The 23843-nt window shown below is 43.2% G+C and overlaps 1 protein-coding gene across 6 annotated transcripts in view; it reads left to right on the top strand.

The window, feature by feature from the left end:
• The first annotated feature begins 663 nt into the window (after positions 1–663).
• Positions 664–23843, top strand: part of fat1a (FAT atypical cadherin 1a) — a 75380-nt gene continuing 52200 nt past the window's right edge. For 4 of the 6 annotated variants that reach the window (XM_046843545.1, XM_046843550.1, XM_046843549.1 and 1 more), the window contains exons 1-3: positions 1949–2061; positions 4447–7793; positions 21775–22089. In XM_046843545.1, coding sequence (XP_046699501.1) covers positions 4475–7793; positions 21775–22089 — 3634 coding nt within the window. In that variant the 5' untranslated portion in view covers positions 1949–2061; positions 4447–4474. Of the gene's footprint in view, positions 939–1948; positions 2116–4446; positions 7794–21774; positions 22090–23843 lie in introns of those variants that run through there. The other 2 variants (XM_046843547.1, XM_046843548.1) reach the window with 2 other exon arrangements.

The following is a 23843-nucleotide window of genomic DNA, read 5'->3' on the forward strand; positions in this document are numbered from 1 at the left end:
TAATCAGTGGATTAACAAGTTAAATGAAGTGTGTATACGCACACACACACACACACACACACACACACACACACACACACACACACGCAGATGTGCTGTTCGCTTTTCAGGGCTATGCCATGGCCAGCAATGGAATGTTTCAACGCTATGATGTTCAAAGGCCCTTGGAGCTCTCCACTAGATCACCAAACCGGAATTCAGTTAAAGCTTTGTATGTGTGTGTGTGTGTGTGTGTGTGTGTGTGTGTGTGTGTGTGTGTGTGAAACGGCACAGGGGAGGTTTTCTCATGAAAGAGGGTGACACTTGAAGGTTTGTATGCTGGGCTTAGGAGTGCACACACACACACACACACACACACACACACACACACACACACAAAGAGAACCTGGCGCCCCTCATTCCCTCAGGCTTTCAGCCAAATGTGGTTTTGATAAAACTTAATCAGACTCAGACTTGGGTACTAACACTGTCTCTGTTTGTCTGTCTGTCTGCCTGTCTGTCTGTCTGTCTGTCTGTCTGTCTGTCTGTCTGTCTGTCTATCTATCTATCTATCTATCTATCTATCTATCTATCTATCTATCTATCTATCTATCTAATCTTTTGATGTCGGAGCTTCCCGTGACGTCACTCCCGCCCCGCTCTCTAGTCTCCACGCGCCTCCTCAGTGTGTACGGGAATCTGGAGTCGGGAGCTCGCGCGTTCGGTTTCGCAGCTCGTGCGTGAGTCGGTGCCGCGTCGGAGAGCAGCGCGGGAGAACAGCGAACGAGCGCTGAGCGGAGAGAAGAGAAGGTCGGAGAGAAGATCGGAGAAGACGCAGATGGAGCTGGAGATGTAGGTCGAAAGCCGCACGCGGACGGGTTCTCGGAGAGAGATGCACGCGCTCTCGGAATTCGACTGAACGGCGAAAACTTTGCAGCGGCGGACCGCCAGCGCGCGCGGTGGGTAACTTCATAAGGATCATGGAACCTAATAATAAAAATGATAATAATGATAATAATAATAATAATAATAATAATAATAATAATAATAACAACAATAACAATAATAATAATAACGATAATAATAACGATAATTATAATTATTATTATTATCGTTCTTATTATCGTTCTTATAATAATAATAATAATAATTATTATTATTATTATTATTATTATTATTGGCTACACTGAGAGGCGCGTGCGTAACCGGAGCTCTGCGGTGAACGAGCGCCATCCCCCCCGCGACTGGGAGCTCGAGCTCTCCGAGCCGTGGCTTGTCACCCCACTCTAAGCACGCGCTCGCGCTGAGAAAACCCCGGGGTTCCGGTTGCCAGATTGTAGGCACTTTTACCGCGCCTGGCTCATAATTATAAATAAATAAATATAATAAATAAATAAGGAGAATAGTGATAATCTCATATTAATTATATTTTATAGTCCGGGTTAAAAAAATTAATAATTATGCGATTTAACTATAATAAATACACTAAAGTTACATCTAACCAACATGGCAACCCGGGTTTATAACCTTTATAACCTGTATTTAAATGTAAGAATACTTTATGCATTTTTGTGTTTTAGGTTTTCCTTTAAGTTGATTTTTTTCTTTAAAGACAATACCAAAAGCTTCATTGTTTTTATAAAAGTCCAAATTTGAGCTCAATGCGTTTTATAGAGTTTTCTGCTTTATAATTTATATATATTTTTTTTTGTTTAATCTTCGTGCCAGAGAGAAGTAGATCCGGTCTCTTTGGATCTGCGGTACCGCGGAAGGACACGCAAAGCGCATACTAGTATTCTAGATAGATTAGGATTTCAGCCATTAGGTGGCGTACTATATGGGAGCATGAGAAGAGTAGTAGAGTAGTATGCTGGAGAGAGAGAGAGAGAGAACGGGAGTGAGAGAGAGGGAGAGGGAGGGAGAAGGAGGGAGAGAGAGAGAGAGAGAGAGAGAGAGAGAGAGCGAGCGCATTATTGGGAGCAGACTGTAGGAGAAAGAAAAGCTTCTCGCTGCCATGTCCAACCTGGGAACTTCTAAACTCCATGAAAACCCACCAAGCAAGGAGCTTTAGAGTCGGATCAGGTAGGAAAGAAGGAGAAGGAACCTTAGATGTTTGTCCAGATGTTCAGCAGATCGGTGCGTTAAAGTTTTTCTCCGGTCGGGTTTGTAATTACTGCTTAGTTGGCACTGGTTGAAACCTGAGCATGATGATTAAAAAAGAGAGGGATATATAGAGAGAGATATGGAGAGATAGAAAGCAGAAATGTTTGTAAATGTGGGATGTTTATTTGTTGTTTGAATGTAGAGATGTTTTGTGAAGTTCCTGCAGGCTTTTGTTTGAACACGCATCCATGCATCTGCTGCGGGACATGAATAAAGAACGCGGTTGGAAAAGAGAGAAAGAGGGAGAGAGAGAGAGAGAGAAAGAAGGGGGGATGGGATGCAGGGATTTTGCAGTTGAACAACTCGCTTTTGGTTCCATGCTGAGATTTTGTTGTTTCGCAAATCCAAACCCGAAATCCGAGCGGTCGTGTGCGGATTTATTTGAAGTGTGTCAAGTTTGTATAACAAGCAGGAAGTGGAAAACATGTTGCAAACTTTGCCCTGGGTATAATCTTACACACACACACACACACACACACACACACACACACACACACACACACACACACACCTGCATTGGGCAAAAATGAAATAATTAATTTTTCTTTTATCTTCATCTTAAAAAATGTGTTTTTTGTGAGATGTAGAATCTTCTGGTGGTCTACTGCATATACCAAATATACACTCAGGGCATATGGGGGTTTAGGGGTCTGTACCAAAGTGGAACTCAGAACACATCATCATGATCAGTGTGCTTTATATGTGCAAGAATGAAAACATCTCCCGGCTCTATTCAATTGAATTGAAGTCGGTTTTGTTTGTAGAAGCGCTTTGAACACTGGAACGTTGTCCCAAAGCACCTGTACAGAGAGGACGAGGTTCTAAAATATGAAGTTCAGCACCTATAAGTTTTGTGTCTCATGAGCAAGCATTAGTGTCTGGGGCACCACAAAGCTCCCTGACATGGTAAGAACCCATGCGAGCAATAGGACTTCAAAGGAAACCTAATTTCGTTATCCAAATATCCAGTTATTACACTGTTTATTAAAGAGTTTGCACATAATCTAAATATGTAATATAGCACAATTAAATCTGTGCTTCTAAAAGAAATCGATCCTCGCGAAATAAATCTTTGGCGTATAAGAATGAACGACTTCTTTATCATGCGGAACGTCGACTACCGAAGTACTGGTTTTCCTGCTGCTCCCCTTTTTTTTCTCGCATCTCTCCGTGAAGTAATAATCCGGTCCGCAGAGGCGAGTGGACTCGCTGTGATGCTGTGACTCGTGCGAAACGTGTCTCCAGGCTAAACAGCGCCAGGAAGATTACGAATCTCATAACAACCCAGTGGAATGTGTGTGTTTGTGTGTATGTATATACACCCAGGACACACCGACTTCCATCCTCCGTGGGTTGGCGTAAATCATTCGCCACTGGGCGCCTGTTGAGACTAGCGCGACTGGAAATCAGAGATAGGGGGAGAGCGAGCGAGCGTTCAGCCCGCCGCGGATCGTATCTGCCGCGCCAGGCTCGATTTGCCATTTAGATTTGTTTCATTGCAGAAACGTGATTGCATCTCGATAAAGCGAATCCTCGATGCTGACTTTTTGTTGTACGGTGCAGCAGATAATAGTAAAATAATTCTTTGTATGTCGGTTGATGGTTTTTGAAGAAAAAATGTTCTGGCAATGTTCTCAATTTGTTAATTAGTTTCCAAAGTCTATAATCCACCAATAGGCGGACGGCAAAACAAGACGAACGACTCTGATCATTGATGATGTAAACACACCGCAATTTCTTTTCATTGCGAGGATCTGACATGAATGCTACTTGTTAGAGAATTTTGTTTTTCGGATCAATCTGTACAGTGTGATGTCTGAACATCCCAGTGGCTGGATTCATTAACTTTTCTAACTGCATTTGATTTTCCTCGGAGCACAGTTACACATACAGCCGTTCTCAAGACGTGACATAGGGCGCATACCTGTGAGGTCGATTAACTTTATTGCTCAAATAAGTAGCCCAAATATTATTGTACGCATCTTAATATTTGCGTTACTTTATTATGGCCATATAAAAAAAAATCTACACTAAGGGTTTTGTGGGTTTTTACACTTAAAGGCATCCCAGGCTACAGAAGGCCTGGTATAGATTTTCTTGCCTGTTTCAATCGATGGCTCATCAATGTGGCATCCAGGGACCCCTCAGGATCCGTTGCCAGGTGGTTTGTGTGGGAAAGCTTCATCAAGCAGGACGCATCGAAGATGTTATTATAGATTTCGCTATAATTAATTAGTTATTGTTACATTTATAAATAGCAGTTTGAGACACCCATTTCTGATATTTCTCTTCCTTTTTTGGCAGGTGGTTTGGTGAAGAGAGCTCTGCGACCATGCAGACCCAGGTGATTTTGCTGCTGGCTCTGCTGCTGCTGTTCCTGTGCAGCAGCACCCGAAACCAAGGGCTGGATGCAAAGTCTGTTCCACGCTTCACCCATCCTATTTACAATGCCACCACATTTGAAAACTCTGCAAAGTCTGTTCCACGCTTCACCCATCCTATTTACAATGCCACCATATTTGAAAACTCTGCTGCTAAAACGTACTTGGAAGGCCCCGTCAAAATGGGCATCTACAACACGGACCCTTCGTGGGAAATACGGTACAAAATCGTGTCAGGTGACAACGAGAATCTTTTCAAAGCTGAGGAATATCAACTGGGGGACTTTACTTATTTGAGAATAAGGACCAAAGGAGGCAGCAGTGCCATTCTTAACAGGGAGGTCCGAGACCATTATTTGCTTACAGTTAAAGCTGTGGAAAGGAACTCAAATGCAGAGGCACGAGCCCGAGTCATGGCTCAAGTACTCGATACCAATGACCTCAGGCCCTTGTTCTCTCCCACCTCTTACACCGTATCTTTGCCGGAAAACACAGCGATCCGCACTAGCATTGCTAAGGTCACGGCGACAGATGCGGACATCGGTACGAACGGAGAGTACTACTACAGCTTTAGAGAGTGGACGGACATGTTTGCAGTCCATCCCACAAGTGGGGTGGTTAGCCTAACTGGAAAATTAGATTACGCTGAGACAAAGCAGTACGATTTGGAGATATTAGCAGTAGATCGCGGGATGAAGCTGTACGGGAGCAGCGGATTTAGCAGTATGGCTAAACTCACGGTACGCGTGGAGCAGGCTAATGAAAACGCTCCGGTCATCACAGCTGTCACCCTCATGCCTTCGGATATGGACAAGGACCCAACGTATGCCATAGTGACCGTCGAGGATGACGACCAAGGAGCTAATGGCGAGATAGCGTCTCTGAGCGTGGTAGCGGGAGACCCTTTGCAGCAGTTTCGAGCTATGAGAACCAGTCCCGGCAGTAAGGAATACAAAATTAAAGCAGTAAAGGAAATCGACTGGGAGAGCCAGCCATATGGTTACAACCTCACTTTTCAAGCTAAGGATAAAGGAAGCCCACCGCAGTTTTCCTCAGCAAAAGTTATACACATCACTTCTCCGCACTTTAAAGTAGGGCCCCCTAAATTTGAACAATCTGTTTACAGGGCCAATGTAAGTGAATTTGCTCCACTGCACACTCCTGTTGTGATGGTAGCAGCTGTGCCAAAATATCCCCAATTGAAGTATGCTTTCAAACATAAATTGGACAAAATTCCCTTTGCAATCAATTCCGACACTGGCTTAATTACAACAGCTGGACCCATCCATGCTGACTCTTTACCACACTATGAATTAGAAGTAATTATTAGTGACAGAAAAGCAGCCGCCAAAGTTATTATCGATGTGATTGACGTGAACAATAATGCCCCGGAGTTCCAGCAGTCATCTTATAAGGCCAGTGTTGATGAAAACATGCCAGTCGGCACCAGTGTTTTAACGGTGAAAGCCACCGATTTAGACAGTGGTGAAAATGGCTACGTCACATACAGTATTGCTAACATGACTCCCCAGCCTTTTGTTATCGACTACTTCACTGGTGTTATTAGTACTTCAGAACACCTCGATTACGAACTGATGCCCAGGATTTATAATTTACGAGTACGCGCATCGGATTGGGGTGAACCATTTCGACGTGAAGTCGAGACGCAAGTCACAATCAGCCTGAGCAACCTGAACGACAACAAGCCTCTGTTTGAAAACGTGGATTGCCAGGTAACCGTGCCCAGAGATCACGGCACCGGGGAACAGATCACAACCGTCTCCGCCATTGATGCTGATGAACTTCAGCTGGTCAGGTACATGATTAAAGCTGGCAATGACCTGGATCTTTTTGAGTTAAACCCAAACTCAGGGGTGCTGTCCTTAAAGCAGCCTCTGAACGAGGGTGAGGCAGCGAAGACATCCTTGTACAGCTTGCTGATTGTAGCCAGCGATGGGGAACATGGAACTCCACCAATGTTCTTGAATATAACTGTTGTCACGCCACGTAAGCCTGTTCAGTCCAAGTGTGTGGACACTGGTGTGGCTACAATGTTGGCAGAAAAATTGCTACAAGGCAGTAAAATCCACAGCCAAGTGGACACGGAAGACTTTTTAGACCTTCATGCTGTCAATCGCCTTACACCTCAATTTGCAGAATCATTCCCAAGTGTTGTCGAAGTCAAAGAAGATCTTCCAGTCGGGGCTCGGATTGTCCATTTGAGCGCCTCCGACTTGGATACTGGTTTCAATGGAAAGCTGGTTTATGTCATATCTGGAGGTGACACAGAAAGTCGCTTTGTAGTTGATATGAATGATGGCTGGTTGAAGGTATATGCACCGCTTGACAGAGAGACATCTGATCATTACACGCTAAATATTACTGTGTATGACCTCGGAATACCTCAGAAGTCTTCGTCACGTCTGCTCGACGTCAAGGTTACTGATGCTAATGATAACAGCCCACAGTTCTTACAAGACACATATGCGGTGGAAATAAGTGAGAACACGGCTGTAGGGACTGAAGTCATTCAGGTTGAAGCCAAAGATAGAGACCTGGGAGATAACAGTGTTGTCAGGTATTCTATATTGGCAGACACAGGTCAGTTTGCTATTGATGAGGAGACTGGAGTGGTTAGGGTCAAAAAGCCGTTGGATCGGGAGGTTCAGGCTGAGCTAGTGCTCAGGATTGCGGCCCGTGACCAGGCTACCGTTGAACCTCAACTTGTGTCGAGCGTGTCGCTTAAAATCACACTTGAAGATGTGAATGACAATCCTCCAAAATTTATACCTTCCAGTTATCGGGTAAAAGTCCGTGAGGATCTACCTATCGGTACTGTTATTATGTGGTTGGAAGCTCATGATCCCGATGCTGGAACATCGAGTCAGGTACGCTACAGTCTCGTTGACAGCAGCGATGGGAAATTTGAAGTGGACAAACTCAGTGGCGCTGTTCGCATCGTACAGAATCTGGATTATGAGAAAAAACAAGTTTACAATCTCGTAGCAAGGGCCAAGGACAAAGGCAAACCAATTTCTTTATCCTCCACCTGTCACATAGAGGTGGAAGTCGTAGACGTGAATGAAAATTTACATCGACCGTTGTTCCCGTTATTTGTGGATAAGGGATTTATCAAAGAGGACGCCCCGATCGGAACATCGGTCATGAAAGTGCCCGCTCAGGACGAGGACAAAGGAAGAGACGGAGATATTCGCTACTCGATCCGAGATGGATCTGGCCTGGGAATCTTCGCCATAGATGAAGAAACCGGTGAGTTGTTTTGTTTTTCTTCTTCCTCATGGCTGCTCAGGGTGAGATTGGATGTGAAATGTTTGCGAGCGGTTGTTCTTCATAAATATTTCATGAAGCAGATTGCTTTTGCATCAATCCACCCGGTGATATGGGCAAATGTTGGTACCGCTCAGCAAGAGGTGGGTTTAATTTCAGAAATCAGGTGCATATGCAGTCGTCCTGGCGTTAAGACAGTGTTGAGATGCAATTTCGAGTTTTCCAGCTTAAGGAGAGAGAATTGATGGCAGGAACAGATGGAGCAGCTGTCTTTCAGACCTGTCGTAAACATTCCAAACTAGTTGCTGAGCACTTCCCCCCACTTCGCTGCCAATCCACCACACACCAACACTCTTAACCTCCTACATTTTTTCCTCCTTTTCTTATTTTCGATCTTTATTCCACACAAAAGCTTTATTCTAGTCTGGGTATCAGAGCCAAAAGCGTATTTAAGATCACTGCTCTACCCTATTACTATTTGATAAAGGAATTGCTTATTGAACCAAACCCAATTTCTGTTCCAAAAAGTCAAAACCTGACCCCATTAGCACCACACAAAGAATGTATTTATACCTCACTCAGCTGGTCACTGTGAGCACCTAGGCCAAAAAAGCTTTAAAATAAGCTGTCTGGAATGCTAACAGTTGCTTGGCACACCACATCTATGCAGTGCTTCACTCCCCTTATTTTATTATGCACAGAATTTATCTTTTATACCTTTAACGTGCTCTTCTTACCTTTTTTTTTTCCTTTCTGAAAAATGCTTTTCTGCTCTGTGGGATACATAATTAATGTACAAGTGGGTCTGTGAAATGATCATAAATAAAACATTAAGGGTTTATGCGTGTACCAAGCGATGTCCTTTGGAAAAGTTCTTCCGCGAAAACTCTCTAAAATGTATTAAGTGCTCGTTTAGGCGAAGGTGATGCGGGGGACTTCATTAAGGAGGGTAAATTAGACGTGGCTGTTAGGGAGCTCTTTTGGGAAATCTCACTTTGTGGAACTGGTAAATTTAGCATGACAGGATGCGCTGCTGCTTCGTGCCCTACAGGACCATCTGCCAGTCACTGTGCCTGCCCAGTATCATGGAATATTGTTTTGCCTCTTTCAGTAGGAGCTTATCGATCAGTTGTTGCGTCTGAGTCACCAACACACTGGGAAAGATGGAGAAAATTGCTGTGAATTTGATTAGATTGGCTAGAAAATAAACCTTCACGTTAGGGCTGTTGGAGATAAAGTGGGCTTGATAAACGTCTTCTTTATACATGAGCCCAGATGTGATTGACAGAAGAGAGAGCATAATTTCACTCCTACCCAGACAGCATAATCAGTTGCCTTCCTGGATAGGAGCTTGCACTTGTCCACCTGACAAAAAGGCACCTCTTTCGTTTTGTACCCCAGTTCGAAGCCTAATGAAACTTGTTTTGATTGGACCTTTTTGCCACATCTTCCATCTTCCCCTTATCTATTAGATGCTAAATGGTGTGAAATAATTGCTAGGACCTAAGCGCACTACCCACCGACAGATCCCTGCTTGATATATTTAGCCAGCTGTGACACCTGAGAAGTAGCCTCGTTGGCACCGCCTTTTAACCCTGAAATGTTGCAGGTCACCACCTACCTGACCTGGTCTTCTGCCCTCTGTGACCTCGGAAATCTAGTAGGACCAGCAGGGATGGAATTGTCTTGCACTAATGTCCATTGTTGGGGGTCGTGACTCGAGCTGGTGGCAATGTAAATATGCATGAACCAAGAACACCTCCCTGTGGGACGCAGATTAGACGCGGAGGGGGGTCTGAAAAGGAAGTTATAGTAAATGGGTTTGAGATTATATCAGCCTGGATTGTGTGTGTGCTAGGGATTAAAGTATAGTAAGGTGTAGTATGGTATGGTAGCTCAGGAACTGGTAGCTTAATGGTTATGGGACTCTGGATCAGAAGGTCACAAGTTCAAATCTCAACACCACCCAAGCTGCCACTGCTGGGCTCTTCAGCAAGGCCCTTAACCCTTAAATACTCGGTTTCAAGTCTCTCTGGATAAGGGCATCTGCCAAATGCTATAAATGTATACATCTGGTTTTGTGGAAAGGATGGTATATATTTGTTATGGAATTCAGGGTGGTAAGTGGAACTTCTCAGAACACCCTGGCATTTACTATTTTTCTACGACAGCATGAGTGTTTTATTACTTACATGCTGACCAGCTGGTGTGTCATTTGTATCTCTGCAGAACTCTGTGTTAACGTAAGCTTTAAATCTGATAGAATCAGACCATTAGTTGTTTAAAAAACAAAAGCAGGCATTAATGCCGAACAAACCGGCCCACTTACTTATAGCAGAATGGCACGATTTCTTTTGGTCTCGTCCCATCTGGGACTGGTTAAACATACTGCACCTTTCAGGCTGTGCGGCTTTTCCGCCTCCCTGCTTTATTTGCATGCTTGCTCTGCCCATTCAAGGGTGGAGGTTTTTTTCTTCTTTTTGTTGAGGGGGTATTGCCAAAAAAGAATTAGCTTGAAAGGTGTGCGCCACCCAATTTCCTATTTTTCCTCTCTAGCCTAGCATCTCATTAATGCTAGCTTCACATCTGTGGCTCTTTTTCGGTGTTCTTCCCTCGGGGATGTGTGGCTTTTATATTTAGTCTGGCCATCTATGTAGTTTAGAATAAAAAAAAAGAAAAAAAAAAAACACTTGCCTTTTCCAAACCACGGAGGAACTCAAGATATTTTTTCTTTTTGTTTTTTGTTCCTCGAGGTTTCCTGCGTCAGGAAGAGCTTGATATTTTGTCCCAGTAGACCTGAGATAACTTTAGCCAAGCTACAAAAACCCAAAATTGTTACTCTCAGATTGCGTCTGGCTTTTTTTATTTTTGTTTTTCGCCCTCCCGAATACTGCCGGCTGTAGGCGTTCAGGAGATACGCTGAGTTCCTGAGTGTGCTTGCAAGCCTCCGGCAGCGATGTTTACTGTCGCCAGATTGCACAAACATGTTGAGCCTGAGCGAGACCTCTCCATGAGAACCGGGGCTAATTTCAGCCCTGCTTAGAGCGTATGTGTGAGCTCGAGTTAAAGAATTGATTTTGTGTGCACGTCGCATCCTGAGTATGTGAGTTAATCGAGGCTGCAAACACTCGCACAGGATCGAGGTTTTGCCACAAACCCGATTGATGTTGCCAGAAAACTGCATTGTGCTTTTGGTGAGCTTTTTTGTTTTACCGCTAAATGTCCTTGTGGCTAAAGACTGCAAGGCACAATGTCACAAATCACAGCAGAGGCCGAAAGACTTGGTTTACAAAAGCCGATGGCTAAACCGCACCGCCGTGTCTGGAATCTGCTCTATAAACTCAGCTAGGGGAAATCTGCAACACAAACTCAGCTAGGGTAAAAGCAACCCTGAGTTCCGTGTCCCTCTGTACTGTTCACACCGAAGACTTACGACGCCAGATCTCATCAATCTCACCTACATGTCCTAGATTAGCATCCGCCGGCCACCTGTTCTTTGTCATGCTAATCATGCAAAGTAGCCAATTCTTCCAGTTTTTGCGCTTAACGTTGCACATCTTGCAATATCATTTGGCACAAAGGTAGAATAAATGATGAAGCAGTCCAATGTGGTGCTTCACATCGTGTTTTTCTTCGTTTTTCCTGTCAGGTATTAGTTTTTTTGATCACGAATTTCATGAAGAAAAACATTCTAATTGTACTCACTGATGATTGTGTTTTATTGTCTTCTTTTCTTTTAATTTTTGTTTTTTTGACTAGCTTTGACGAAGGAGCCTATCTAACAAAGGCAATTAAAATCATTGTGTTTGCATTTTATTGGTAATCTGGACCTAATTGCTTTAGTAAAGAATGCAAGAATGAATAGGATATCTATCTATTCAAATATACATATATATTTATATATTTATGGTACAATTTCGTAATATTCATCTACACAACCCCAAATTGTGAAACTTTTTTCTTTTTTCTACACTATGCAAAATTCATATTTGTGTGTAGATAAAAAGAATCTAATTGTAATTTAGAAAAGGCTCTAATTGTAGCTTGGCTCCCTCATATGGTGGTGTTGGAGGTATGAGGTGACCCGCTGAGCTTCATAACGAGAGAAAACATTCAACACCAGAAAACTGTTCGTTTAAAAGCACAATTATGCAAAAAGGTCAATTTTCACAATTCATTATTGGCGCATTAACCAAAAAAACAAAAGGCGACCCTCGGAAGCGGAGGTTGTGAGGTTTATTAAATGTGTTTTTCTGTTTGATGTGACCCCCCTCTCCTGCCCCTCTCGATGGCGGGCGAAAGCATGTACACCGATAATAAGCTCTGATTTTTATTTGTTCGAGTCTTCGGCTTGTTGTTTTGCTCTTTTCTGTGGCGTGTTATGAAGTAAGTGGTAGGGTTAGGGAGCAAATGAAAGCCTCCTGAGGGGGACAAGCCGCCTTTTCAAAAGAGAAAGAGTGAACCGGCACGTATTCAGGCTGAGTCGTTTAATCGACTCTCTTCTGCTTTCTGTTTGTGGGTTTTAACGCAGCCTGCCCTTTTGCAGAGCGGATAATGTATGCACTGCCCTTTCTCTGGCTCGGCGAAGGGGCCACCAATCGCCAGGCATGCCGTGACAAAGCACCTTAGTGTGTAATCGAAAACAAGATTCGCGATCCCCTTCGCCGCGTCCTTTCCGTTAGAGGTAGAAAAAGTAACAGTGATGCCAGATAACAAAAAAATGTGCCCCTGCTTTGCCTTGTCATGTTTGTCTTTTCTTGGGAAAGAGGTATAAGCAGGAAAATCATGGTAAAGAAAAGAGGAGTGCAAAAGAATGAAAAACTAGACCAAGGTGAAGGACGCATCTAGTTGCCTTAAGATTTACCACTCTTTCATTCTTTCCCATCTCGTTTTTCTTTTTCTTCTTTCCCGTTCAGCTCCTCCGTCCGTTTTTTTTCCTTACCCTTTTTGGCGGGTCACGTGACCTCGACTCCACACAGTCTGTGCTTGGGCCACGTTGCCGAGGCGACGGTGCTCAGGAATGCGAAGGGAGCCGGAGATGATTACAGGGTGCTAGCATTGGGATTGCTTATTTTAGTCTCCGCGTAGGTGCTTCACTAAGGTTATGCTAATGGGCTTTAACGAGGGCTAATTGATTTGAAGTGCCTGAGTTTGTGAGCTATTTATAAAAAAAAACTAGAGCGTAAAGTAAAAAAAAAAAAAAAAAAAAAAGCTGTAAAATTTTTGTTGCTCCTGAAAAGCATTCCTGTGAGTTTAGATGCAGTTTATTATCCTGGTATATTTTTTCCAAACAGGACCCACTAACTCATATAATTAATTGATTCCCACAATCCCGCTGTACTCTTCAGGCCATGGTTCAGTGCTTGGCAATGAAAATCCCCATTATGGCAGATGGCACTCTGCCGCTGGAGCTCATTCGCCCCTTTGATGTCACACTCTCCAGATCGTAACGAGAATCGAACGTGAAAGCAGCGATGGCAGAAATAAACACGGCCAGCTCCCCAAACTCGAAAAAAAATGGAGATTCATCTCTTCACAAAGTGCATGTGACTGCACATCAGAGTTAACAGACTCAGGGACCAATCAAATTGAATCAGAGTAATTGCTTCGATGTCTGATCAATCAGAAATGAAGAAAAATGCACTGTATTCCACTTTCTTTTTCCTTTCGATTCTGCACCTTGATGGTTAGTGTTGAAGCTTGTCTCTCGTGTAAGTCTTGGCATGTTTAGAATGTTCCTCCCTATTTAGCTGTGACTTAATTTGGCTCATCACAGCCAGCCACAACACTGCTGGGTGCGATTCAGTGCAGCTGGGCTGCAGACGACGGCTAAAGCACACGGTTGTGCCGCTTGTAGTAATGCCTGTATAAAGATGTAATTAGGAGCAGAGTCAACAGTTCCACATCTGGCTTTTGAACCGAGCGGCGTTCCTATTCCCCCTGTTTTATTGGCAAGCCACCCTTCCACCCCTGCCACAATTTTAAAACGCCTTTGATCCCTTCCTCACAGAAATACTCCGAGGAGTGTCGGCTTATAAATAGAAAAGGAGTGGGGAGTGGGGAGTGGGGAGTGGGGATCTTTCAAAATGTCAACCCAGCGCCCCTTTGAAAAACGTTCTCGCTTTCCCCACCGTCTTATCACCTTTTGACGAGAACAGAGAACAAGCACTTTAGTATAACCCTTATGGACTAATACTGCGGGTAATACATAGTGGCGAGGGCAGATCGTCACCGGCCAGCTATTTCACGCTTCATAAAAATGTTGTGATAGCAGAAGACAAGCGGTTGTTATCGGAGGACAGGGTCCAGAGCTCGGATTGGATTCTAGCCCTTAAATAGTCACGTCGATCCCAAAAAAAAAAAAGTCTGGCTCTCATTAGCACACCAGTTCCAAGGCCATTGCAATAACATTAACTGGGCTCGGACAACAAGGTCTGTCTGGTCAGGTCCCAATAGGACCTCTCGACTGAAAGTAACAGGATAAAGTCTGCGGAAGAAACAGCGGGGGGGTAAAAAGACAGGGTCCCACCAGGCATGTTCTAATTGCATCATTCCCTGCTGTTCATTGAGGAACTTCCCTTTTCTACACCCACATTTGTTTCTTTATCTTGCGCTTCAGGTTGACAAACTTTCATCTTTTTCTTCTTGTTTTAACTTTTAATAAGTCTCGCAAATCCTTTTTTGCACGTTTTTTCTTTTGCCAGGCTTCCTGTACTGGGGCTCGGTTTAAAACCTACGCTAATGCTTGTTGGTTTGTTGCTTAATGGAGGTTGAGGGTTATTTTTTCCCCTCCCTACTATTTTGAGATGATGAGATTAGCGAGACATGTAGAGCGAGACATGCTGCTCTGCTTTGTTAAGCCAGTAAAATTATTTAATTCCTCCGGTTTTCCCCCCTCTGTCATTTTCCCACGTGGCCAGCTGTTGCTGGTGCTTGGCGGTGTACAGGAGGCACGGTCAACCGTGAAGCGGAAACGGGGTGGTCAGCTCGTCTCCAGAGGTTTGCTGCCCTATAATCGCTTGTGCAGGATGCTCATGAAGATAAGATTGTGTTCAAGGCGCACATTTGTTAAAGTCATCAGCCACTGGAGTTGATAAACACTTCCTCAATCCGCACTCCAGAGCTGATAACCTTGGCAATGCCACATGGGAAGGTTTTTTTTTCTCTCTCAGAGCTGGTTGAAAGAACCATCCCAAACCAACCCTAATACCGGATTTCTATAAGCTCGTATTGTATTTGCATGCAAGACCCATCTATTTTTCCCTCTGATAAGTCATGCTGCTGACAGTCAGCCTATTTTTCAAAGCATTCCTCAGGATTTTATGTGGTTATAAAGCAAAGTCAGTGGCAGCGCAATCTCGGAAGGCCCGCTCACACACTCCAGAAAGTCTTTCCTGCCCGAGTCAAATACTGCTAAATGTTTTACACCATTAATCTTGAAAAGAGAAGGCATGCCTTTTTATAGGTAGTGCAAAACTCTGGGTTATGATTTAAGTTTAAGACATCGAGGCAGAGGGGGCAGGGGGCTGGGAGGTACCATGGCAAGATGAAGCCTGTGTTGGGTTACCTTTCACGATCTTTCTGCTCCTGTGGAGGAATTTGAGCTATTCCTGTGGTGTAGGGAACGACTAAGGTGCACAGAGCGAAGGAAAATTATGGGAAAGTCTGTCGCAACCTCGTGACCTCGAGAACCTTCCGGAATGCAGGAAAGATGAGCTGGGAATTAACCAAGCGAGTTCAAAGGCAAAAGGTCTGACTACTGACATGCGAGCCAGAGGAAAAACACACATAAGCCGCATTAAGTTCACATCTGTGGTATTTCTGAGGCATTGTCTATTCTGTCTTTACTTCATCTTTCCCCCCATTGCTTCATTCCGAACCAGAGGGTACCATGGACGTTGAGGATTGCTTTAGGATTGACTTTTAGCTGGAACTGGTGGTTGCCTCGCAGTCTTAAAGTTATCGTTGCTTATTACACGTTGTACCCTGCCAGAAAAAAGGATGATATTGCCTGGGATTTCACTCTTAACTCAGTACTATATGAAAACGAACGCGAGAGGATAAACAGGATTCGGCATACCGTAATCCCCTTTTGACAACCCTGCTAATCTTTTCTGGCTTCCTAATTTAGCAAGAGTGCCAGCTTTCTTTTTTTTTTGCACATATGCAATGCGATTCTGTGCAGCTGATGCTTCAGGAGACGTTCAGCTTTCGTTTTTTTTCCACCATATGCCAGATCTGAGCGGAGAGCGAAAGTTTCACGTCTCCAGTCGGGAGCTTCCGAAAGATCTCAAGATGTCCACTTTGCAGTCCCACATTCCCGTCCACACTCGGCCTTTGGAGGTTTTTTTCCTTTCAAAGCTCGAACTGCCATTTGGAGGATGTCGGGTTGGTGTGTGACTTTGCGTGTGTGACTTTGCGTGTGTGTGTGTGTGTGTGTGTGTGTGTGTGTGTGTGTGTGTGTGTGTGTGTGTGTGTGTGTGTGTTCGTCGCCAGCTCAGCTATTGTAAAAGTGCCACGAAGGCGCCAATCAGGAAACTAATTAAAGTGGACAGACTCCCTTTATCTCACACACACATGTGAAAACTTACTGTCAAACAGTCTCTCACACACACACACACACACACACACACACACACACACATACACACACTTGCGAGGTCGGGTCGAAACCGGTGCGAGCGGCTTCTTTCATTGTTCACTCAGAAGCTCAGGCGGCTGTGAAAAGTCTTTCCCCAGGGCGAAAAAATGGATGGACAAAAGACTGACAGAGGGGGGAAAAAAAAAAAGAGAGAGAGAGAGAGAGAGAGAGAGAGAGAGACCGGTCGGATTTCTTTGCCATCGTTTTTCTGCACCCTGGGGGCAAATTTCATAACTTCCTCAACAGCTTTTTATTTCAAGGAGTGGCTCAGAAACTGTATTCTCCTCAAAGGGAGGAGAAAAAGAACAGTTCAAATGAAATAAACGTATAAATCCTGATGTTTTATTTATAAATATACATACATATATAGGCGGTTCAGAAATCTTACTCTTCCTCGCTGGCTTTTGAGCTGGATTTTTTTTTTTTTTGGCAGATAAGGAATGTATTTTCTGAATTCAGCAGGGGGTTGGAATAAAAAGAAAAGAAAGAAAGAAAGAAAGAAAGAAAGAAAGAAAGAAAGAAAGAAAGAAAGAAAGAAAGAGCGAATGAAAACAGTGCTCTCACTGGAAATAGGGATTATCAGTGACAATTCGAGCGAAAAGCTGAAGAGCAGCCAATGTCTCATCAGAACAACGAGCGGATTTCAGGAGATTAAGAGCAAACATCCACCTTGTTCTCCGCATTCCTGAGTCACAAGTTTATTCTGTGATTTTATTTATAAAGGTTTGCCTTTTTAATGCTAACAATCATTGCCCTGACCTACATAATAATAATATACAACATGTCCAGCTAACAACTAAAGGCTACCACAGAACACCCTGTTAGCATAAATACAGGACAGGATGCTTCGATGCTAACAGTATGCTAATGGTACACTGTAACACTACATGAAAATGTAGGTTACTGCAATCGTTCCGCTTCTTTTTTCGTGCATTTAAAGCACTAACTAGCAAAGTTTTACACAAAAGTCACAAAGTTCTCTCAATTATGTCGCGAATACTCTGTGTACTCGCCGAATTTATAGCAGAGGGTGAGCTTTCTTGAGGGGAGATTTACGAGCGGGAATTCATTTGGTTCGGATCGTTTCTTGAAGTTTTTCCCCTCACAGAAACACTCAGTGCTAGCTAGTTATTCGAGCTAGAAAGCAGGCTAGCGTAAACAGATTTCCTCAGTGACAGAGCAAACAACATTTTTTTGAGTCCTACTGCAGATTAGCATAAAAGTCTCGAATCGCAGCGGCTAGAAATCCAAAAAGAAGCAAAATGGTAACCAAAATTTTTGTGTCTACTTGTAATGTTGCAGTGTGTTTGTGCGTATGTGTGCGTGCACGTGTGTGTGTTGTGTGTGTGTGTGTGTCATCTATGCCGAGGGCAGCTAACAGTGAGGCTCTTTTGAGTCAGAGGGACGAGTCTCTCGTGCATATGTTTCGGAATGTGTGTGTGTTTGTGTGTGTGTGTTTGTGTGTGTGTGTGTATGTGTGTTATCTCAGTGAGCGCTTGTGCATGGGGACGTCGGTTGGCAAAGACAGACTCGTTCTCTCTTTCCCTCTCTTTGCCTTCTAGTTTTTTCCACATGCACTCGTTTTTTTTTCTTCTCTCGGTCTCACATTCCTCTTTGCCCTCTCCCTCTCGCATGCTGGCTTTCTCATTTATTCCTTTGATACTTTTTGCTCTCTCATTCCCTCTCTTTCTCCCCCTCCCTCTCTCTCTCATTCGGAGTCCCACGGTCGCTTCTCGAGCTCATTGCCATTCCCATCAGAGTCAGATTCTGAGGACTCTATAACACGGAGCATATTGTAGTCAGCTTTTCTTCCTCTCCTCCTCCTGCCTCTGAAATAATAATCGCTTCAAGCTAACCTGCCTTTCTTTCTTTCTTACTTCCTTTTTTTTTCCCTCCAACCTTACCCCGCCCCCCCTCAATCCCGAAACGGAATCAGAGAGCAGGTCATCGAGTTACGGAACTGTGGATAGGCAGGATTGTTCCGGAAACAAAGAACACGGTGTCACTGCTCCCAAAATGTGCGAGACAGTAGGAGCTCAGCGGTTTGAGTTATCCGGGTCAAAGTTCAAAGTGCCGCGGCACGGTTGCGATTAAGGAACTCCTGGATCGTTTGGTCTGAAAATCCGAAGCGTTTAATTAAGTTTGAGGTTGTTCATAAAAAAACTAAAGGTGGGACGGTTTCCACCCACACAAAATATACAAACACACACAGATTGATATATACATATTTATACACACACACACACACGCGGATCAGCCGTAACATTATGACCACCTGTCTAATATTGTGTGGGTCCTTTTTTACTGCTGAAACAGTTCTGACCCGTCAGGCATCAACAGCATGAACTTCTTCAGCAGTTTGAGCTACAGGACCTTGTCTGCTGGATCGGACCACACGTACCAGCCTTCGCTTCTCCTGTATATCAAGGAACCTCAAGTTCCTTCCTTTGAACTCGCTCAAATCCTTACAAATGCCCATATTTGCTGCTTCTAACACGTCAGTTTTGAGGACAAAATGTTCTCTTGCTGCCTAATAAAAATATCCACCCACTAACAGGCTCTCATAATCTTATTATGTCATAATGTTACGCCTGATTGGTGCATATATATATATATATATATATATATATATATATATATATATATATATATATATATACAGGTAGACTTACATTGGAGATGCCGCTCCTATGACTCCATCATAACTTGTCGAGACATGGCCTCACCTACTATAATTATACAGTACATCATTTAGTGAAACAGAGCAATTTATATTACCGTAATGTATAAACTATATAGTATATATGTATGTGGCAGCGGGAGCGTGGACAAGCCCCAGTTCGAAGCTTCAAATATTTATTGTTTTGTCGTATCGCCATCGTAAGCGCGGACAAAGGCGAACCAGCGTACCATCGTCAACCGTAATGTCGATATACAATATACATTTATACAAAGTAACTCAAATAGAACGATTTATTTATTTGTTTTATTATTACTTCTTTATTAAGTGCACCTTTCCGATTCTTTCATTATCTTATTATTATTTATTATTCTATTATATCATTATATAATAAAACTTAAATAAACATATACATAGTCACTTGTTTGTAAATAGCAAGAGTAAGATTTTTAGTTGTTTACACAAATTATTAACTTTATTTCAAGTATATTGGATTATATTATATTTTATAGCCTTTAGTAATATATTTTTTCTTAACTGTATTTCTATTTCTATTATTTTTTTAATCAGTATTTATTATTATATATGTTATAAATTTAGTAATGATTTTTTCCTGAGACATTGCCACTAGCCGTTTTTTTAGCCACATCTCTCGGTACGTAACACGTTTATGTAGAACAGCCTGGAAAAGTTAGATGCTGTTGTCATTTCCTAGCGAGGAACACGAAATGCTGATACATCGTCAAAGAAAAGGGAATCGTCAGCGTACACTTTGACCAGGGAGTGCCTCATTAGCACACACACACACACACACACACACACACACACACACAAACAAGGTGGACATTTATTCTGGACAACAATAAAATAATTAACTTTTTAGGATCGCTCCAGGTAACGTGACACCGCACTACTCTCAGGCTGCACTGAATGGACGAGAACAAAGACGAATCAAAGTTCACTCCACTCCCTTCTCTCTCTCTCTCTCTCTCTCTCTCTCTCTCTCTCTCTCTCTCTCTCTCTCTCTCTCTCTTTGTGGATTGCCATTTACTCTCCGCTGTCTCCGCCCCTCTTCGTTCCTGGATTGCTGTGAATAGGTGCCTTGTTGACACAGCTGAGAGCCAAATGGCCTCCAGCAGCTCCGGTGAATCTTTAACCCCTTACATTGTGTTAGAGTCACGATCCCTCCTTCATTTTTTTTTGTCTTTAGTTCTCTTCCCATTTTCTTGCAGAAAACGGTTTTATCTTTAGCTTATGGAAACAGTTTCAGAACCTTGATTTCTCATTACGTGTTGGATCGAAATGCACTATATGGACGAGATTTTGTAGACACCTAAGCATCTAAGGTCCACATTTGCTGTTAGAATGAGCTCTACTCTTCTTGTGAAGATTTGTGCTCACTCAGGTCCTGATGTAGGTGAGGAGGCCTGGGGTGCCGTTCCAATTCATTTATGTATAATGGGTTGGAGCTCTATAGCAGGAGATCTTCCACTCCAATCCAAAGCAGATCTTCATGGAGCTGGCTTTGTGTGATGGTCATGCTGGAGCAGGTTTGAGTCTCGTGGTTCAAGTGAACGGAAAACTACATGCTCCAAAGACAATTGTGTACTTATGTGCATTAAGATCACGTTAGACTCAATGGACTCTTAGTAACAAACTGAGGACAAACTAAATAAAGTTTATTTGATGTATGTATGTATGTATGGATGTATGTATGGATGGGTGGATGGATGGATGGATGGATTCTGTATACAAGATCTTGTTGCACAGAACGCCACTGTTTACCTTAGGGATGCTTTCTAGAGGTGAATCTAAGGTCACACTTGGACGACCATTTGGTTTGGATCTGATGTCACCACCAGCTGATGTTTATGGGTCAATGGGAAGCTGGTCATGTTTGTGTTGGAGATTTAATGACCTAGTGAAGGTCTAGCAAGGGGCATGTTTGCTCCCTAAAGTCGGAGCAAGTGAGTAAGCGAAGCTCACAGGCTACCGGTTTAGCAAATTGTTTTGTTTTGTTCTGTAGCGACGTGAGACGATTGAGGAAGGGCGTTTTGTTTTTCACCACAAAATTGTATATCATTGTATATAAAACATCTCCATTATAATCGGCTGTTGGTGATGGAACTGCTGGTGTTGCTGTAAATATGCGAAGTAGAAACACCAGAGACCTCAGAGAAACTTGATGTTGTATTTGCGGTTCATGTTGGTGAACGATTGGTTCTTGTAGTTTATCATGTAATAACACCTCATGTTCAGGTGTGAATACTGGATTGTGATTGGCTGGAAGTTTGCATTTGTCAGTTGAATCTAAATGAAATGTGCTGCTTATAAACACCTGAGTAACATCCAATTCTAGGTCCATCCAGAGTGAGACAGCTATTGTACCCATTTCCTAATGACCTGAGCATTTTGCGTGTGGTGGAACTTATATGGTGCATACGGCGATTTTGATAAACGGCTCGAGACACAAGATGAACTGGAGAAGAGGACATTCAAATGACAAATAGAATGAAAAACATCATCAAGAATGAACTCCAACAGTTTCTTTATTAGTAAAGAAGCAGCCCTGGCTCATGTAATGCACACACACTTTCTCGATAAATCAGAACTCATTGTAATGTTTCTTTTCCTGAACCCAGGTGTGATCCGCACTCTGGAGCTGCTGGACCGCGAGTCGGTGCCGCACTACTGGTTGACGGTGTACGCCGTTGACGGTGGCGTGGTCCCGCTGTCGTCCTTCGTGGAGGTCTACATCCAGGTGCAGGACGTGAACGACAACGCCCCACACACTTCCGAGCCAGTGTACTACCCGTCTGTCATGGAGAACTCGCCCAAAGACGTCTCGGTCATCAAGATAGACGCCTTCGACCCCGACACTCGCTCCAGCGACAAACTGAGCTACAAGATCAGCAGCGGAAACCCGCAGGGCTTCTTCAGCATCGACGACAAAACCGGTGAGTACAGTTTTAACTGTAGTTTAGTGCTTAGTGGTTAAGCATTGGACTTTGGATCAGAAGGTTGTGAGTTCAAATCCTAGCCACATCTGGGCCCCTGACCAAGGCCCTTTACCCTCAACTGCTCAGTTGTAGAACTAAGATTATAAGTCCATTGTAAGTCACTTTGGATAAAGGCATCTACTAAATGTTGTAAATGTAAGTATATGACCATGATTTGCTTTTCTAGCAAAATAGCCCACTAGCCCACTTGAAGGTAGGGAGCCTGAGGAGGCAGTATTTTGAAGTTTGACTCCAATGGGGATCCGATGCTCTTTGGGGAAGAATCAACTCTCAGTCCTGCATTTTGTCAAGTTAAAATGAGGTCTGAGTAATAAATAATAATAATTGTATTAAATAATAATAAAAATCGTAGTATAAAGTTCTCAAAAAACGTGTGTGTGTGTGTGTGTGTGTGTGTGTGTGTCCGTGTCCCTTTTAACAGTGTTCTCAGGCCTATCAGTTAGTCTAATTACCTTTATTTATATTAGCAACGTTAGCATTTTGGGTGCAGCAGCCTTTAATTTAGTTCGTCCGATAATGATTAGCTGCAGCGAATATCTCATTTGCGTGTATTCCTAAATGCTGGGTTGTGGTGTGTTTTTACGAGAGAGACAGAGACTGAGAGGAAAAGAGAGACAGAGTTCTCCACCACTCCTCCCTGTCGTCTGGCATGATCTGATCTCACGTCAGTTCCAATCGAGCGGATTCCAATTTGAGCGCCTTTACACAACCCACACTAACCAGAGAGAGAGAGAGAGAGAGAGAGAGAGAGAGAGAGAGAATGCAGAAATACCATCGTTAACATCTTACCTACTACCACTACTCAGACTGTGGCCCAAATTACATCCTGTATACTACATTGTTTATGGAAACAGTATTGAAAATGTCTCCCTTATTGTTGGTCTAAAGGGGCTGTGTCCCAAATCATAACCATTACACCACAATGATCATATAAAGACCAGTATAAAGGTGTGACCATCGCTCTGTTATGGGCCGGTCCCAAAACGCACAATTATAACAAAGCTTACATTAATACCACTGAAAACGTCTCACCATTGTCAATATACTGTGGCTGTGTCCCAAATCACAATCTATAAACTACTATACACATATAAGCACCATCTAACCTTCATTATTCCTTTGTGGGGAAACTTTTCACTATTCTGGTTCCATTAAGATCAGTGTATATCTCAATAACATAAGTCCACTGTGGCTGTGTTTCAAATCCAGACTTACTCACTATATCAGGATTGCGAAGCTACCGAAACGTCTCAACAATGTTGGTCCACTATGGACACGTGCGAAACACCACAAATTTATTGTCATATAGTCTACGTAAAGACAGTTGTATTGTCATTGTGGCTTCATCCCAAATCACACTCCAGAGTCTCCTGTTTGTGTCCCAAATCACAATCAATTTATTACATACGTCAAATATTAATGTATACGTCTGACTGTTACTTCACTATGGACGCGAATTAAACCATACCTCGTTACTGATTACATAATCTCCATAAAGACCACTGTAAATCTCACTATTGGCTGTGTCCCAAATCACACCCTATACACTATACACAATGTCTGCTTATTGTTGCTGTACCTGGGCTGTATCCCAAATCACAACCAATTCACCCCAATGGCCATATAAAGACCAGTGTAAAAGTGTGGACACCATTCCAATGTGGGCGTGTCTCAAATCACACAGTCATTAC

The sequence above is a fragment of the Silurus meridionalis genome, chromosome 28 (genome assembly GCF_014805685.1).
Source record: "Silurus meridionalis isolate SWU-2019-XX chromosome 28, ASM1480568v1, whole genome shotgun sequence".
NCBI lineage: Eukaryota > Metazoa > Chordata > Actinopteri > Siluriformes > Siluridae > Silurus > Silurus meridionalis.